General features: G+C 49.3%; 1 protein-coding gene across 1 annotated transcript; it reads left to right on the top strand.

Annotated features, from left to right (window-relative positions):
* The first annotated feature begins 3,483 nt into the window (after positions 1-3,483).
* On the top strand, positions 3,484-17,574 carry Plac9 (placenta associated 9). Its single transcript, XM_032919045.1, has 4 exons — positions 3,484-3,699; positions 14,608-14,705; positions 17,030-17,153; positions 17,455-17,574. Exons 1-4 carry the CDS (start codon positions 3,603-3,605, stop codon positions 17,463-17,465), a joined length of 330 nt encoding a protein of 109 aa, XP_032774936.1. The 5' UTR covers positions 3,484-3,602; the 3' UTR covers positions 17,466-17,574.
* The last annotated feature ends 1,141 nt before the right edge of the window (positions 17,575-18,715 follow it).

The following is an 18,715-nucleotide window of genomic DNA, read 5'->3' as shown; positions in this document are numbered from 1 at the left end:
AGCACCCGCCTCAAGGGTGATCACAACTGCCTGTACCTTCTTGGTCTTCGAATGGGTCTGAGGATAGGCCCCTTGTGGGATTACCCCTGGGGGTCAGAGGGTATGGCAGATGAGACCCCTGGCTTGGCTCCGGTTTATAGCATAATGACTGCTGGGACTGTGAACTCCTTAACGGGTAGACAGCTACGCGACTATGTGGTTATTTCCGTTTTCGCCCCTCCTAAAGACTACCAAATGTTAGTCTCAAACCCTGAGACAAATGGCGGAGGCGCCTATCTAATATCAAACAGGACCTGGCCCCCAGACTATCTTCTACCCCCAGCCCCCGATGTCCATCCCAGCATCCCTCAGTCCCTACCTACTACAGGGCGTGGCTGGCATACCCTATCTTCTACCCCAGTCCCTGATCTCCATCCCAGCATCCCTCAGTCCCTACCTACTACAGGGCGTGGCTGGCATACCCTATCTTCTACCCCAGCCCCCGATCTCCATCCCAGCATCCCTCAGTCCCTACCTACTACAGGGCGTGGCTGGCATACCCTATCTTCTACCCCAACCCCCGATGTCCATCCCAGCATCCCTCAGTCCCTACCTACTACAGGGCGTGGCTGGCATACCCTATCTTCTACCCCAGCCCCTGATCTCCATCCCAGCATCCCTCAGTCCCTACCTACTACAGGGCGTGGCTGGCATACCCTATCTTCTACCCCAGCCCCCGAAGTCCATCCCAGCATCCCTCAGTCCCTACCTACTACAGGGCGTGGCTGGCATACCCTACCCCCAACTCTTCTACCCCAGACCCGGATGGCACTCCCAGCATCTCCATCCCAGCATCCCTCAGTCCCTACCTACTACAGGGCGTGGCTGGCATACCCTATCTTCTACCCCCAGCCCCCGATTTCCATCCCAGCATCCCTCAGCCCCTACCTACTACAGGGCGTGGCTGGCATACCCTATCTTCTACCCCAGTCCCTGATCTCCATCCCAGCATCCCTCAGTCCCCACCTACTACAGGGCGTGGCTGGCACCCCCTATCTTCTACCCCAGCCCCAAGTCCATCCCAGCATCCCTCGTCCCTACCTACTACAGGGCGGGCTGGCATACCTATCTTCTACCCCAACCCCGATGTCCATCCCAGCATCCTCAGCCCCTACCTACTACAGGTGGCTGGCGTCCCTATCTTCTACCCCAGCCCCGATGTCCATCCCAGCATCCCTCAGTCCCTACCTACTACAGGGCGTGGCTGGCATACCCTATCTTCTACCCCTAGCCCCCGATGTCCATCCCAGCATCCCTCAGTCCCTACCTACTACAGGGCGTGGCTGGCGTACCCTATCTTCTACCCCAGCCCCTGATCTCCATCCCAGCATCCCTCAGTCCCTAGCTACTCCAGGGCGTGGCTTGCATACCCTATCTTCTTCCCCACTCCCCGACCTCCATCCCAGCATCCCTCAGTCCCTACCTACTACAGGGCGTGGCTGGCATACCCTATCTTCTACCCCAGCCCCCGACGTCCATCCCAGCATCCCTCAGTCCCTACCTACTACAGGGCGTGGCTGGCATACCCTATCTTCTACCCCAGTCCCTGATCTCCATCCCAGCCATCCCAGCATCCCTCAGTCCCTACCTACTACAGGGCGTGGCTGGCATACCCTATCTTCTACCCCAGCCCCCGATCTCCATCCCAGCATCCCTCAGTCCCTACCTACTACAGGGCGTGGCTGGCATACCCTATCTTCTACCCCAACCCCCGATGTCCATCCCAGCATCCCTCAGTCCCTACCTACTACAGGGCGTGGCTGGCAAACCCCATCTTCTACCCCAACCCCCCATCTCCATCCCAGCATCCCTCAGTCCCTACCTACTACAGGGCGTAGCTGGCATACCCTATCTTCTACCCCAACCCCCGATGTCCATCCCAGCATCCCTCAGCCCCTACCTACTACAGGGCGTGGCTGGCATACCCTATCTTCTACCCCCAGCCCCCGATCTCCATCCCAGCATCCCTCAGTCCCTACCTACTACAGGCGTGGCTGGCATACCCCCATCTTCTACCCCAACCCCGATGTCCATCCCAGCATCCCTCAGCCCCTACCTACTACAGGGCGTGGCTGGCACCCCTATCTTCTACCCCAGCCCCCGATCTCCATCCCAGCATCCCTCAGTCCCTATCCACTACAGGGCGTGGCTGGCATACCCTATCTTCTACCCCAACCCCCGATGTCCATCCCAGCATCCCTCAGCCCCTACCTACTACAGGGCGTGGCTGGCGTACCCTATCTTCTACCCCAGCCCCTGATCTCCATCCCGGCTTCCGGCTGCCCTTCCTTCAGAGGCTCTATAATCCAGCCATGTCAGTTACTCTTCCCTTTTTGCCTTTTGCCCTCCTGGCTTCTATAACTAACTTCCTTCCTTCCCCTTATCCTTCCTCCCCCCACTCCTCACATGGTTCAGGGTCATGTCCTCTCTCTATTCTCCCAGATGTCTCTGCTTCTGCCTATGTTCTCTCTTCTAGCTACAATAGACCCTCACCCCCACTGTTCCTAGGAGTAGTCACAGTCTTCCTTTTAATTTTTTTTTTTTTTTTTTACTTACCGAGCATTGGCCAGTGCAGGGCTAGCACATTTGCTAATTTATGCTCTGACTTCCGTTTATTTTTGTCTCTGGGCCATTACTTGATTTTTTTTTTTAATTGTTTTGTTTGTTTCATTTTGTTTTGAGACAGGGTCTCCACTGTGTAGCCCTGGCTGTCTGTCCTGGAAGTCAATGTGTACATCAGCCTGGCCTCAAACTCACAGAGATCCTCCTGCCTCTGCCTTCCAAGTGCCGGGTGTAGAGGCCTGCTCTGCCACCGCCTGGCTACTGTCCCTTGCTTTTAAACTGCTTTGAAGTCGTAACTTGTAAGAAATGGATAAAGGTGCAAGATAACTCTTCTCTCTAGATTTGAAAATTCTGCCTGTGCTAAGTTCACTTACTGCTGGTTTCACTGCTTACTGTTGTGTGGGGAAAGCCAGGTGCCTCCGAAGCCAGGCGCACCAAATGCACAAGCAGGTCGATATCCCAAGTCGAGGCAGCTGCTTGGACAGCGTGTAGTATCTCCCGCCTTTGCTCTTTAGGAAGGAGTTAAATGAGTTTTATCGGCGGGTTTCTGCAGAGGGCAGACATTAAGCCCTCCATCTGTTCTCACTAGCCTTCAGAGAACATTTCCAAGATCCTAGGAGTCCGGGACTCAGAACTTGTGCCAGCCTGTGAGGGACACAGAGGAAGGTCAATCTCAGGCTCAATCTGGCTGACTGTGAAATGGGCTCAGAAGCAGAGCCTGGGGCCTCCATCTCCACTTCGGTGCCTGATCCCCAAGGGCAGGGGTAGGGTGGGAAGCTGGACGGGATGCTCTGATGGAGAGGTTGCCTTTGAGATGGGATCCCGGACTGCGCCTTCTTGCAGGGTATGGTGGGGCTTCTAGAGGGGGCGGGCAGGTTCTCTGGAGCCAGAACCCGGAGCCGCCCAGGAATTTTGGCTCGGACTGCATTTCCTCGGGCCGGGCGGGCGCGATCCCCAGGAGGCGACTACGGACAAACGGCTGCACTCGGTGGCTCCCTACCATGCAGCCGCTGCTCTGCGCGCTGGCCGGGCTCGCCCTGCTCCGTGCCGGGGCGGGCGAATGGAGCCAGGGTCCCAGGGACATCCCCGGACGGCGAGGTAGGAAAGAGAGAGGAAGTGGAGACAGACACCGGGAAAAGCAGAGGGAGGGAACGGAGATGGTGAAAGAAACAGAGATCGAAGGACAGAAAAGGGAGGAGATCAAGGAAAAAGATGAGTAAGAGAGGAGAGTCTGGGAACGAAAGAGGCTTTGGAAATAAATGTATGTGGGTGAGGAGAGCAAGAGACGGGAGTTTGAGAAAAACACAAACAAGAAGGAAAAGAAATAGGAATGGCAGGAACAAACGTGGAAAGAAAGATTTGGGGAAAGGAATGTGGCAACCGGATGTCAAGAGAGTTGGAGAGGACCAGCCGGCATGGGCGGAGGTCCAGCTGCAGGGTGTGGCCGACCTCGGGCCAGAGCATCCAGGGGAAAGTTCCGAAGAGCATCCTGTTGGAAGGGGAGTCTGAAAGGGTCAATGGCCCAGGCAGGGCCAGCACCATCACTGGGAAGACGGATAGAAAAAAGAAGGTACAGTCTCACCTGCCTGGAGGCCTGAGGGATCTGTAGTGAGCTGAGGAGGCCATCCTTGAGGTGCCCAGAACGTTCTAAGAACTCTGGCTCATCCTAGCTGTCTAGAGGAGGAGTGAGCTCAGGCTGTGTTAAGGCAGATCCAGCACCAAATCCCAGGCCCCTGGCACCCTCGCTTATTGTTCAGACAGGCAGAGATGCCTGGCACCGAAACTGAAGCTCTGGTTGCTTTTCAGGGCCCACAGAGAAACGGGAGACTAACCCAGATCATTAAAGGAGTCCCTGTGGGGTGAATCGCTTTTCATCTCACAGGCTGACTTCAGGGAGTGTAAGAAAGGTCGCGCCCACCAGTGAACACGTAACACTAGTTCTCTCAGGTCATCAACGCCTCTAGCCTCAGTTTCCCTATCTGTTAAGGAGTGACTGGCAATCTGTCTAGCACAAGGCACCGACCTCCCCTTTCCTTCCCCTTTAGATCCTCTAAGTTCTTCTTGGGCTGCAGAGGTGGGGACCCGAGCTCGGCTGGAGCCTTTTGGAAGAAGGCGCTGTCAAGTAGTCATGCCCTCCCTGCACCCATTTGTTTGATCCAAGCAAGGTTGCATGCCTGGTTAAATTTGACTGATATGTCTACTGTCTCTTTAAATGTGCAATCTCTCTTCATTCTTCCTTTTTTTTTCCCCCTTGAAATCAATTGTTGAGAAAAGTTTTGCGGGTGGGTGGTGGTGCTTGCCTTTAATTCTAGCATTTGGGAAAAAGAAGCAGGCAGATCTCTGAGTTTGAGGCCAGCCTGTTGTATAGAGAGAGTTCCAGGACAGACAGGGCTACATAAACTCTGTCTTGAAAAATCAACACGCACACGCACATGTACACAGGCACACAGGCACTCATGCACACATACAAAGTGTGTGTGTGTGTGTGTGTGTGTGTGTGAGAGAGAGAGAGAGAGAGAGAGAGAGAGAGAGAGAGAGAGAAAGAGAGAGATAGAATTGAATTTCTGGGTGTCATTCAACTATTCTCCCTCTGTGTTGTCTATAAAATTGAAGGCTATTTATAGAAGCTTGATCTAATTCCAGTTAGATTTTTCTTTGCGAAGAAACTACTTTCTACATGGTATTTACATATTTGGTATATATTTGGTTTTTTGAAACAGAGTCTCTCAGTGTAGCCTTGGCTGTCTTGGAATTCACTGAGCTCTCTGCCTCCCAAATGTCAGGGCCGTGCCTGGCTATTTTTAATATATATATTTTGTTCTTTTTTTTTTTTTTTCGGAGCTGGGGATCGAACCCAGGGCCTTGCGCTTCCTAGGCAAGCGCTCTACCACTGAGCTAAATCCCCAACCCCAATATATATATTTTGTAAAGAACAAGGTCTCTTGTAGCACAAGCTGGTGCTAAACTTACCCTGGTGACTTTGAACTTCTGCTCCTCCTGCCTCTACCTTCCAAGTGTCGTGATTAGAGAGGATACTACCGATTCTGTTTTAGGTTGTGCTGAGGGGTAAACGTGGGGCCTCGGAATGTCAAGGCAAGCATTCTACCAACTGAGTCACATCCCCAGGTCATCTTTTATTTTAACGGAATGTCTCTGATTCCTGCTAAGGATAGACTCTTTTCTTCAAGGATGTAGTGGTCATGTCTGTGACTCTTGTAGACTGTTAAGTTGGTAATTTGTTCAGTATTGTGCATGGGGTTGCACAATGTAAGTGAGGAACTCAGAGGGCAGCTCTGTGGAGTTGGATCTCTCTTCCCACCTTTATGTGTGTTCTGAGAATAAAATTCTGGTCTCTGGGCTTGTCTGGTTGGGAAGTTGTTACCCATGACTGGTCTTAGCAGCTCCCTTATAGAGACCTTTTCAGAGGCCAACCTCAGCTCAGTTCCTGTTTTGATTGTCAGAAGAATTCTCCATGTCCTCTTCTTCCTTTCTTTACTTACTCACTCACTCGCTTGTGTTTTTTGAGACAGGGTTTCTTTGGGTAGTTTTGGCTTCCTGGAACTGGCTCTATAGACCAGGCTGGCCTAGAACTCACAAGGATCCACCTGCCTTTGCCTCCCCAGTGCTGTGACCAAAGGCATGCACCATTACTGTCTGGCTCTTTTACTTTTTATAATTAAAAAATTGTATGTATGTATGCATGTATGTATGCATGTATGCCTGTGTGAGTTCATGTGCACCAGGGATTATAGATTATACAGTTATAGATTACTATAATGTAATTATACTATAATTATTAATTCTTAAGCAGTCTCGTTTCATTTATAATTTCACCTCTGCTGTCACCCCTGAATTATTTTAAAGGAAATTCCAAACACTTTATTTTTTTAAGTTCTTATTGTTTAGCAGTCTCATACAAAAAGCAGGTGTTCTTAGAGGCCAGAGGGCATAGTATCTCCTGGAACTGGAGATATATTGCTGGGTCCTTCAGAAGATCAATAAAGTTAACAGGTGAGCCTTCTCTTCAGCCCTGTGTCTCTCTTTCATTTTTTAACTTTATTTGATCTACATGGGTGTTTTGCTTGCATGTATGTCTGTGTACCATATACATGCCTGGTGGCCAGAAGAAGACACCTTAGAATTGGAGTCACAGATGGGTGTGAGCCACCATGAGGTGCTTGGTATTGAACCCAGGTCCTCTAGAAGATCCAGAGCTCTTAACCATTGATCTACCTCTCTCACAAGAGCTGTATCTCTTCTTGCAAGCAGGTATAATCATCCTCACCAACACCTCTGGATTATAGCATTTTTTACTATGCACACAGCCCCCTTACACACACACACACACACACACACACACACACACACACACACACACATACACACACACAACATGATTGTGACCAAACCACGAGGATCGAACCAACATGGAAGACAGAGACAGAAACAGAAAGGTATCTTGTTGCCCATACCAGCTCTGTGTTTACCCCCATTTTACAGATGGTATAAGAAAAAGTGTCCCTCACCTCATGGTAAGAGTACTAGGGATGCAGAGAAGCAATATCAAGGTAGATCATTTTGACCTTGCAAAGTCAGGTGTCAGGCTACAGAAAAGACAAAAATGGTCGACACGCCAATTTGGCACAAAATAGTGTTTTTGTGTGTTCCTAACCACATTTTCCTGCCCATGAATCCCTCATCAGCTAAGTTCTTTAGGGATGTACAGTCTTCCTGGTATCTAATATTACTGCCTCCAAATTCCCCATCCCATTCTTTCAGAATGCAAAGCCTAGCCCTCTCTGATGTTCATAGATAAACCTGGAGTTCAAGATGCCCTCCTTTGCACGGGCTCAGTCACATAACCTATTCTCCGAAACTTTTCAACTCTAAAATAAACTGAAAATCACCCAGGAGGCAGGCACCAGCTGCTAGCTAGGAAAGACGGGGTCATGTGGTGTGTGTGTGTGTGTGTGTGTGTGTAAGAATGAGGGAGACAGACAGACATAAAGTAAGGGAGAAAGAGAGTGAAAGGCAAGGAGAGAAAGACAAGGAGATACAAAGAGAAGGAAAAGAAAGAGAGAGGAGAGAGACAGAGAGAGTCTCACTATTGTAGCCCTGGTTGGTCTGAAACTCACTCTGTAGACTAGGCTGACCTTAAACTCTCAGAGATCTACATGCCTCTGCCTCTCAAGTGCTGGTGTGTGTGTGTGTGTGTGTGTGTGTGTGTGTGTGTGTGTGTGTGTGTATGTGTGTGTATGTGTGTGTGTGTGCATGTGTGCATGTGTGTATGTGTGCGTGTGTGTTCCATCTAAATTGTGTTTGAATTCTAAATGGCCTGAAAATGAAATATAATGATTTATTTCTTACAAGGGGAGACAGTGGGGACCCCAAGATATAGGAACTTTTTTTTTGTTTGTTTGTTTGTTTTTTTTTCAGAAGACTCCAAGATATAGGAACTTAATTACACAGCCACACTTCCAAAAGGGGCAGTGTCAGTCAGATCCCAATCCTGTCACCTTCCAATCCTGTCACCACCACCTTCTGGCTATGTAATCTTACGTGTATCACTTAAACTTTTGATTTCATAAAACAACAATAATAATAATTTGGGTTTTTGTTATGTTTTTGAAACAACTTGTTTTTTGATTTCTTATTTATCTACCCAACACAGGGTTGCTCTGTGTAGCCCTCGCTATCCTGGAACTCATTATATAGACCATGGTGGTCTTGAACTCTCAGAGATCTGCCTGCCTCTGCCTCCTGCGTGCTGGGAATAAAGGTGTCTCCTGGCTGAGACAAATTCTTGCTGTGTATCCCAGGCTGGCCTTGCACTTGCTATTCCCCTGCCTCTGGCGATGGGGTTACAGGAATGACTCATACTCAGTGTAAAAAAGAAAACTTCTTTTAAGGTAGAGGGATATATAATCCCACACTTGGAAGGCTGAGGCGTCAGAGGATTGAGAAGGAAAGGGAAGGAAGGAAAGGCGTGACTTCATTTATTTACATGGTTAGTCCTGACAACATACATAGAAATAATGCTGTACAGACTGAGCAGGTTACATTTAGGAGTGTATAAGTATATGCATATGCATAAGTATATGCATTTATGCATGTAATAAAATTAATGGGAAAAGGCCGCGAATTTAAAAGAGATCAAAGAGAAATTTGCTAGAAGGTTTGGAGGGAGGAAAGGGGAAGAAAGTAAAACAAAGAAAGAAGTAGAATTCAATGACTGGCACATAGCCGCGTTCAGCAAGAAACTCATAGAGATAATGGACCTCGAAGCAATAGAACTTAGAAGACAGACATAACAAAAGCCAGGACCCAAGAAACGGAATTGGCTTGTAGCAGATAATCCAGTCAGGTCAGGGCTGCCCCTGCATCCTTGCTGAAGAACTCCCTCTCTAACGTGGCACCTTCTGACTTCCTGCATAGATTCGACCCTAGAGAGATGTCCTTCTATCCTGAGACCTGATCCAAACGATCACACTGAACTATAGATTCCACGGGAGAGGCAGAGCAAGGGGTTCCCTGACCTACCGGCTCCATCATTCTGAGCCTTTATCTGCTCAATGCCCATCCTGTCACTGCAATTTGGGAGGGAAAACCTTTCTTCTTCTTCTTCTTCTTCTTCTTCTTCTTCTTCTTCTTCTTCTTCTTCTTCTTCTTCTTCTTCTTCTTCTTCTTCTTCTTCCTTCTTCTTCCTCTTCCTCTTCTTCTTCTTCCTCTTCTTCTTCCTCTTCTCCTCCTCCTCCCCTCCTCCTCCTCCCCCTCCTCCTCCCCTCCTCCTCCTCCTCCTCCTCCTCCTCCTCTCAGTTCTTTAAGGGAAACCAGGATTGGAATTCAAGGCAGGTACCTGGGGGCAGTAACTGAAGCAGAGGCTGTGAAGAACTACTGTTTACTAGCTTGTTCTCCATGGCTTACTTAGAATTCTCTCTCTCTCTCTCTCTCTCTCTCTCTCTCTCTCTCTCTCTCTCTCTCCTCCTCCTTTTTCTTTTTTAAAGATTTTATTTATTTGTTTTATGTATGTGAGTACACTATAGCTGTCTTCAGACACACCAGAAGAGGGCATCAGATCCCATTACAGATGGTTGTGAGCCACCATGTGGTTGCTGGGGATTGATCTCAGGACCTCTGGAAGAGCAGTCAGTGCTCTTAACCTCTGAGCCATCTCTCCAGCCCCTAGGATGCTTTCTTATACAACCCAGGACCACCTGCCAAGGGGTGGCACTGCCCATAGAGGGCCAAGCCCTCTCATATTGAGTTCTTAGTCAAGAAAATGTCAGTGGGCCTTGCCCACAGGCTGTTCTGAAAGGCTCAGTTCCTCAGAAGTTCCTTCTCTTCAGGTGACTAGTTGACAGAGACTAACCACCCTAGCTGCTTTGTGGCATCCACTCTGCAGTTCATAGACACCTCTGGGAGCAGGATCATGGCAGCCCTGCAAAGGAGACAGGGCAGGGCAGACGAATCTCTCAGTCAGCATGAGGAAGTTGAGTGAGAGGCAAAGAACATCTCATAGATGCCTCTGACTTCAAGTGTATGCTGGTGAGGTTTACCTCGGTGGGTTTGAGGCCTCAACATCCTAGGGTTTGGGAAGGATTAGTTTATTATAACTAGTGGTTTAAAAAAATATGGAGTAGCAAGACAGAACCTGGACTCTAGTCTCAGAGCTGCCTACAGCCTGACCATCGGTCAGTCTAGCTTTGAATGGAGACATGAGAGGGAAATAGACAGGGTGTTGTGATTGATAGAGGCTCTTCCTCATAGCAGCTTAACTTGTATCCTAAGGAAACACCAACTCAACCAAAAGGGGAATCACAGGAAGGACACTGATACGTTTCTCAGTGACCCACTAAGATTCTGAACAAGAGCAGGAGATAGACCATGCCTCCTCCCAGCAAAAACAAACACAACCCAAGTTTCTTGGAATGTAGCTCTCTCTTAAAGACCTCCCAGGCCCTTGGCCAGTTTCAGTCAGAGCAGCATAGTTACTCACACAATCCTTTAAAAATGTGATTCTGTTTCTCTTTAAGAAGACTCAAAATCCTCTGATGGTTTTGAACACATCACAAATATTCATACAAGAACTAGATGTGGTAAAGTTTGTTATTCTATTACATTGAATGTGGTCAAATATCATTAACCCCAAGTGGCTGGGGTTGCTGGTAAAATAGAGTATGGCTTTGATGATTACTGGGGATACTTTCTCACTGTGTGGGTTGTCTTGGAAGGTCTGTGAGTGGGCAGGCCACCTAGAGGACAGATTGGTGGCCAAACCTCTTTAGTTAGGTCAGCCAGTCCAGCACCTCTCCTTGTCACTGGGCTGCCCCATCACAGGACGCTGCTTCACCCATGGCCACCATCCAGGGTACAAACAAGGTTTCAAGCAGGAGCTCCCATGCCCTAGGAAACCCATTTCCAACTGGCAGAGTAGGAAGACCGGAGGGAGGAGTGCCTACAGCCTAGGCTCAAGGTCCTGTGAGATAACACAGCAATCTTTTGGCCTTCCACCCATACTTGATTGATGAGTTCCCTAGAGCCAGAGGGGTGTGTGTATGTGTGTGTGTGTGTGTGTGTGTGTGTGTGTGTGTGAGAGAGAGAGAGAGAGAGACAGAGACAGAGGACAGAGACAGAGAGACAGAGAGACAGAGAGACAGAGACAGAGGCCAGACAGAAAGACAGTGAGACAGAGAGAGAGAGAGACAGAGAGACAGAGACAGAGACAGAGAGACAGAGAGACAGAGGCCAGACAGAAAGACAGTGAGACAGAGACAGCTCAGTTTTTTACTTCCCTGAGGGTTTGTTTGTTTGTTTGTTTGCATCAAAAGAGACTTGTCTGTTACTACCCCAGTTTTGTCTTCTGAGGCCTCAAGCAAGCCAGTTCTGAAAGACATTTGTACTCCTAAGCGCTATCCTTCTGGGATGCAGACCCTCAGGCTAGCCCCACCCAGTTTGATAGTGTGGGCTACAGAGGCCAGAAAGTTAGCAGTTGAGGGCAGAGGCTGAGGAGGGTCTTCTAGACAGAGTTATGCTAGGATTCTCTGCAATGGGGGAGCTGGGCCTGGCAGACAGTTGTTAGGGTTGTGCTCCAAGCTTTCTGTCAGATGAGTCCTCAGGAGGCCTGGATGAGCTCAGAGCACAGCTCCATCCAGATGTGAGGGATTAGTGTTGATGGAGGGGAGTGAGCTCACCCCAGCCTCTTTCCTGGAGGGCTTCTGGAGCCAAGTTAGATCTCCTCACAGACTCTGGAGAACAGTGGAAGAGGAGCAGAGGCGTGTTGCTCAAGACACCCACAGCTGCTGGCTTCTCCTGGGTACGGGGACTCAGCAGGGGCAGGTGATCCTCTTAGATCAGTGCTTCCCAACCTTCCTAGTGCCGTGGTCTTTTCATACAGTTCCTCATGTTGTGCTGACCCCTGCCATGGAATTATTTCTTTGCTACTTTGTAACTGCAATTTTGCTACTGTTACAAATGGATGTAAATAGCTGATATGCATGGTATCTGGTGTGACCCCCCAAGAGCCCACAGGTTGAGAACCACTGTCCTAGAGTAACCTGGCTGAAGGCCTCTAGCCTGGGTATACAGGGAGTGTGTGTTTGCAGACTCCCACCAGGACGGGTTCGTCTTCCCCAAACAGCCCACCCTGGACTAAGAAGAGCTCTTCTTGCCTCCCACAACTCTCCTGGCTGAGCGCCCAGCTTAAGCTGAAACAAATGTGGAGTCCCCTCACCGAGGCTAGTCTGGATCTCTGCCTCTCACAGGCATCTCGGATCACCGAGCACAGCCTTCCAGTAGGAAGGCCTGAGCTGAAGGTCTTTTCTTCATCGTCCTTGGCATTGTGAATCTTCTCACTTAGCCCATCACGGTTTCTGCTTTTAGCTAACAGTTCCACCAGGCAGAGGACATGGCAGTAGTGAACAGTGTGTACCACTCTTATGAAGGACCCTGGTTCAGTTCCTAGCCCCTACGTTGGGTGGCTCACAACTGCCTGTAACTGCAGCTACAGAGCCCTCTTCTGGGCTCTGTGGGCACTTGCACTCACATGCACAAATGCAGACACGACAGAGTTTAAAATAAGTGTCTGGGATGGAGAGATGGCTCAGCAGTAAAGAGCACTTGCTGCTCATGAAGAAGTCCTGGGTTCAGGTCTCAGCTCCCATAAGGAAACTCACAACCATCCTGTCTGTAACTCCAGTTCCAGAAAATTTGATGCTCTGTTCTGACCTTCTCAGACACTGCATGGAAGTACATTCCTTCACGTCTGTTCCCTTTCTGTCCCTATGAGCATGGCTGTGTTTTCCAAAGCCAGGAAAACACCCAGGACAACGCCCAGGACAATAGTACACAATTCTCTGGCCATGGTGAACTGATCTCCCTCCCTCCCTCTCTTCCTTCCTTCCAAGCTTCCTGAAGAAATATCTGAGGTTCCAGCTTCTGACCTTCCCTTCCCTTCCTGCACACTATGCACATCCCATAGGGGACTGAGCTAGCACTGAGCAGGGACATTCCTGTCTCTCTTTTCCAGTGTTAACCCTTCCTGCCACTTTAGGCTCCTCGCCCTCTCTACAGTCTGAAAAAATCTCCTCGTCTTTTCACTCCCAGTACAGCACCTGCTTCCAGGAGACAGGCATTTCCTAAGGTCTCGGCCACATCTAATGCCTCAGATAGACCCACTGCAGCCCAAGTTCAGAACCAGGGCACTGACACTTCTGTGTCAGAGTTGGTGGTGCCAGGTCTAACCTCAGTGAATGAGGAGAATCATGAGTCAAGAGTCGAGGAGGTGTCCTAGTCAGGGTTCTCCAGAAGGTGATCAGATCTGTCCCTCTAGGGAACACATGACTAAGAATGAATCGATTGATCTGTAGAAGGTGGATTCCTGAGGAGGCTCACAGGCTGTGGTCCAGCTAATCTGACAATGGATGCCTTCCAACAAAAGGTCCAAAACCCAGTAGATGCTTCGTCCATGAATCTGGAATATCCAGCTGGTCTTCAGTTATTCTGGAATCCCAAAGAAGTAGGCTCTTATGTTGGTGACAGAAAGGGTTTGCCAGTAAGAGCAAGAGAGCAAGCTCCTTCCTTTGTCCTTATCTTGTTTGTTTGGTTTTTTGTTTTTTTGTTTTTTTGTTTTTGTTTTGCCGTGTAGCCCTGGCTGTCCTGGAATGCTCTCTGTAGACCAGGCTGACCTCAAACTCAGAGGTCCGACTGACTGCCTCTGCCTCCCAAGCGCTGGGATTTAAGGCATGCTCCATCACTGCCTGGCCTTCCATGTCTGCCAACGGAAGGTAGAGCTTGTATTAAAGACAGATTTCCCCACCTTAAAAATCTGTACTAATAAGTAATTAATCCAAATAATTAAGATAAAACCCTCGAAGGTGTGCGCAGTATCTTGGGTTTCAGATAATTCCAGATTTAGTCAAGCGGACCACCAAGGACAGTCAGCATAGTCGGTTTAACTATGATCTTCTCACTAGCAGTGTGGCTTTGGGCATGGGGAACGGCAGCTCAGACTAGCTGGTTCCCAGTGCTGCTCAGTCTCCTCCCTGGGTTCTGCCCGCTACTCTCTGGCTGGTCATTTCTAGCTTAGATTACTGCCGACACTGTCTCCCTCCAAAGTCGCATTCCTCCACATTCTCCAGGTCCCTGGGTCCAAGTGCTGTCCTTGGCTTTGATCCTGAGACCCTTTTCTAGTTGAGACCCGTTACTCTGTAGGCGTTCCAACTCCCTGGATGGTTTGTCTGAGGAAGTCATGCTTCTCTCCATGTCTTTGCAAGCAGTCAAAACCTTTCCTGTCTTGGTGCTACACAGCCAAGACACTGCCTCCTTGAGAGGGCCCTCCTAGGTCTGGAGACAGGGGAGTATTAGGGTGGTGCCTCGTGTCTTCATCCCCTGCATGACCTCGTGTCTCATTTCAGAATCCCGCTCCCCTAAGCCTGGTATTTTGCAGAGCCCTCTAGCACCTCAAGGGAACCACTGTCTCCACGGTGACAACACTTGTCTTCCCTACAGCTGCTGAGTCCCCCAGTGGCCCTGGAGAAGATCTAGCTTGGAGCCCAGGCTGTGACAGACACATGGCTGTCCAAGGCCGGTTGAACATTATGGAAGAGGTAAGGAGGGTATGGGAGGAAGGGATCGTGAAGCTTCACGGCCTTTGTGAAGTACAAATGTTCGAAAACCCAGGCCGGTCCCGTTCCTCAGCGGCCAGGTTAACGACTCCATGCTCTAACTGGGATGTTCAGTTGGGTAATAATGTCTTATGCACCCTTCCTCCTAGTCCTAGGAGGCATTGCTTGCACACAGCCTGCGATTTCTCCCCTAGTGGGAAGTACGGGTCGGTTTTGTGCATCGATTTGATGTGAGCTGGAGTCATAAGAGAGGGAGGAGCCTCATGGAGCTGGATCCATGAGATCCAGCTGTAAGGCATTTTTTCTCAAATAGTGAGTAATGGGGGAGAGCCCAGCCCAGTGTGGGTGGTCCCATTCTTGGGCTGATGGTCCTGGATTCTGTAAGAAAGCAGGCTAAGCAAACCATGAGGAGCAAGCCAGTAAGCAGCACCCCTCCATGGTCTCTGCATCAGCTCCTGCCTCCAGGTTCCTGCTGTGATTGAATTCCTGCCCTAACTTCCTTTTGGTGGTGAACATCAATGTGGAAGTGTAAAAGAATAAACCCTTTCCTCCCCCACTTGCTCTTTTGGTTGCAGTGTTGCAGCAATAGAAACCCTGACCAAGACACCAGGGAAGGGGGAAATTCAACCATCAAGTTTTCTGGTGAATCATAACGTAGGGTCCATTGCTGAAAACATCTTTGCTTTGTTTTTGTTTTTGCTTTTTGAGACAGGGATGTTCTGGAACTCACTCTGTAGATCAGGCTGCCCTTGAACTCAGAGAAACCCACCTGCCTCTAACTTCTCAGTGCTGGGATTAAAAGCATGGGCCACCACACTCTTTGTTGCTGTTGGATTTTATTGACTTGTTTGCTTTTTGCACAGGGTCTCACTCCTGCCTCTTGAGTGCTAGGACCACAGGCATGGACAACCCCTACACACACACACACACACACAGAGAGAGAGAGAGAGAGAGAGAGAGAGAGAGAGAGAGAGAGAGAGAGAGAGCACTTCAGCATGTCATTTACATCTGGTCAGAATGGCAGCAGTCCCTGGGCCCGGTGCTAGATTATGTTATTTAGCAAGTTTAACTACCATTTAATTATATATACTGGTATATCAACATTTTAATTTGGGGAGCCAAGGAAATAGCACAGTCTCTAAAATGCTTATCCTGTAAGCATAAGGAGCCAGGTTCCATACCCAGAGCCCACAAAACAGGCACTGTGGCATCCTGGCACTGAAGAGGAAGAGACAGGAGGGTCCCTGAGGTCACCAGCAGTCAGCCTGGCCTAAGCATGTGCCAGTAAGAGAGCCTGGCTCACAAGCAAGACGAGGCCAGTGAGATGGCTTACCTACCGGTTACCTACGTTCAAGCTTAATGAGTTTGATCCCAAGGACTTACTCTCCCCAGCCCCCTTCTCTCGCTTCCTTCCTTCCTATCTTTGTTCCCCTTAGACAGGGAACCCTGTGTGTACCCTGCTGTACTGAAACTTGACTAGGCTGGCCGCAAACTCAAGGATCCTCTTCCCTCAGCCTCCCAGTGCTAGGATTAAGGTGTATACCACCACTGCCAAGCCCCCAGGACTTTCAAAGTGGAAAGAGAGAAGGACTCCTGCAGAATGTTCTCTGACCTCCCATTACACTCCCAGTGGTGTGTGTGTACCCCCCCATCCCCAACCTGAAACACACACAAATGGGCAGCTCCAAGATTGACTTTTGCCTTTCTGCCACCACCCCAAGACAATAATAATAATTTTGAGACAGTCTTTCCTTGGTCCGAAATTGTGGTGAGCCTGTCTCAAGATTTTGAGCTTACAGACATCAACAACTAAAGTGATATATAGTTTTAATATTTGAATGCTATTATAATGTAGCTGGTTTTCTTATTTTTCTATTTTAAGCATGAACGCACTGCTCTGACATGAGGCCTGTTGGCTTTATTAGGTTGCCAGGAGCTGTAGCAACACACATCCGTTTCTTTAAAGCAAACCCCTAGGAACAAACTTTAAAATCCCAAACCTGTCATTCGATGAATGGGCCACAAGGGGGCGGTGCAGCAAAAGGAATGTGCACTCTTATAGGCTCCTCCCAAACAAAAAGGTGCTTAGTGTCCCTGTGCAAAGCCATGCTGGCACATTTGAGTACCAGACAGGAGGATCCTTAAAAGGACAAAGGGAGCATGCGGCCTGTGATGTTCTTACCTAGGGAAACCGAGCAGAGATTGGGTGACAGCCAGGACTGGACAGCACCCAGTGTCTTCTCCACGAGCTAAGGTAAAGTTGGCCCAACTTCTGTGCTTGACTTTGCCCCACCCTCCCACTCCAGATGGTGGAGAAGACCGTGGAGCACCTGGAGGCAGAAGTGACAGGTCTGCTGGGCCTGCTGGAGGAACTGGCTTCAAACCTACCCCCAGGACCCTTCAGCCCCAAACCTGACCTGCTTGGAGATGGTGAGTGGCTCAGACGTCTGCTGGACCTGACATCTAGGGTCCCTGGCTGCAAGAGGCACAGGGTATGTTATGCAGTCTAGGGCAGAGCACCTTATTCCAAGTATTCTCACTCCTGTGCCCTTCCATCTATTCTCCCCAACCCCTGGGATCCCTGGAAGGGTCCTGTTTTTTTTTGTTTTCCACTGCTGTCCCAAGGGACCAGAAAGCTGGAAAGAGGCAGTCGCAGTCACTAGGCACAGCAAGGGCAAGGGCATCCTTCAGCCTCCTCTGCTGCTCACTTAGGGCACCCTTTTTCTTGCAGACGGCTTCTGACTACCAGGCATGGTGGAGCCTATCAGCTGAAGTCATCACTCTGAGAACCAAGCTAGGTTTTCCTGCCTTCCTGCCCCACCATGGTGTGAAATAAAAGCTACTATCTGGGCCCCCGTTTGCTAGCCGTGACCTCCGTTACCACAGCTCCAGCTCCTTCTTACGCCCTGAACCCCACACTGCTGTTCTAGCTCTCAGGCCTGGGTAGCCTGTGCAACCGGTCTTCCAACTTTCTTAGAGACAAACCCTGGAAACTGATTCACAGGATGTGAGACACCAGAGGCCTAGAGGGGTAACCGTGCACAGTAGGCCCGTTATGCAGCCTTGCTGCTCAGACCACAAGACAGCCATTGCCACTCAGGAGACACAAGATCCAACTCACCCCCATCAGAATCTCTGCCTTCATGTGATTCCCCACCCTGCCATCCTGGTGGTGAGGAATTGTACGCACCTCAAGAATCCTGTTCCCTGGTTGTGAATCCAGAGACGAACTTCTTTTATATATATCACACATGATATTTCATATATATCAATAATTACATATTATACATGTTGAATTATGAGATAGATAGATATGATTTCAGTAAACAAAGTTCCTATATAAAATTCACTCAGAGGGGAATAATGCAGCATGTAGACCAAGCTGGGATTAAAGGTATACACTCAGCAAAAATTACCATTTTAACTTGGACAAATTCTGTGGCTTCTCGTGTGTCTGAAGAGTCATCATCATTAATGACGTCCAGGAATATTTTGAATACCCCAGAAAGAACTTTGGGCCTATTCAGGGGTCACTTCCCTTCCACCTCTCCCCATGCCAACACTCTAGCAATCCTGGACTTGCCTATTGAGGGCAGCTTCTGTGAATGGAACCAAAAGTCCTTTCCTATCAGGCTTTTACCCAACAAATTCTCAAAGTTCATCCATGATACAGCGTATCATTCCTTCATCCACGGCAACATATGTTCTATTGTATCACTGGACCGCACCCACCTGTTAATGGCTCTTGGGGTCTGTGAACAATATGGCTGCCAGTGTCATCCACAACAGCGGTGTTTAGTTGCTTTATTACTCCTGAGAGTCATCTACCCTACCACTGTTGGGGAAACATGAGGCTGCAGCTCAGCTGAGGCCTCTCTGGGGTTCTGGACTGGACGCAGAGGCTAGAGATAACTTGCTTTTCTAGCATGTCATTATCCTAAGCTAACGCAGGAGAAGTAATGGGAGACCTCCAGCCAGCAAGCCGAGCTCTA

This window comes from Rattus rattus, chromosome 13 (assembly GCF_011064425.1).
Source record: "Rattus rattus isolate New Zealand chromosome 13, Rrattus_CSIRO_v1, whole genome shotgun sequence".
NCBI classification, from domain to species: Eukaryota; Metazoa; Chordata; class Mammalia; order Rodentia; family Muridae; genus Rattus; species Rattus rattus.
The sequence above is the reverse complement of the archived record's forward strand: the minus strand, read 5'-3'. Positions and strand labels throughout refer to the sequence as shown.

What these genes read in the sequence shown, in the direction of transcription:
- Plac9 (XM_032919045.1), top strand. Translation starts at nt 3,603, where the DNA reads ATGCAGCCGCTGCTCTGCGCGCTGGCCGGGCTCGCCCTGCTCCGTGCC. An exon ending in GGACATCCCCGGACGGCGAG is followed by an intron (nt 3,700 to 14,607) that starts GTAGGAAAGAGA and finishes TCTTCCCTACAG; the next exon opens with CTGCTGAGTCCCCCAGTGGC. An exon ending in GGTTGAACATTATGGAAGAG is followed by an intron (nt 14,706 to 17,029) that starts GTAAGGAGGGTA and finishes CTCCCACTCCAG; the next exon opens with ATGGTGGAGAAGACCGTGGA.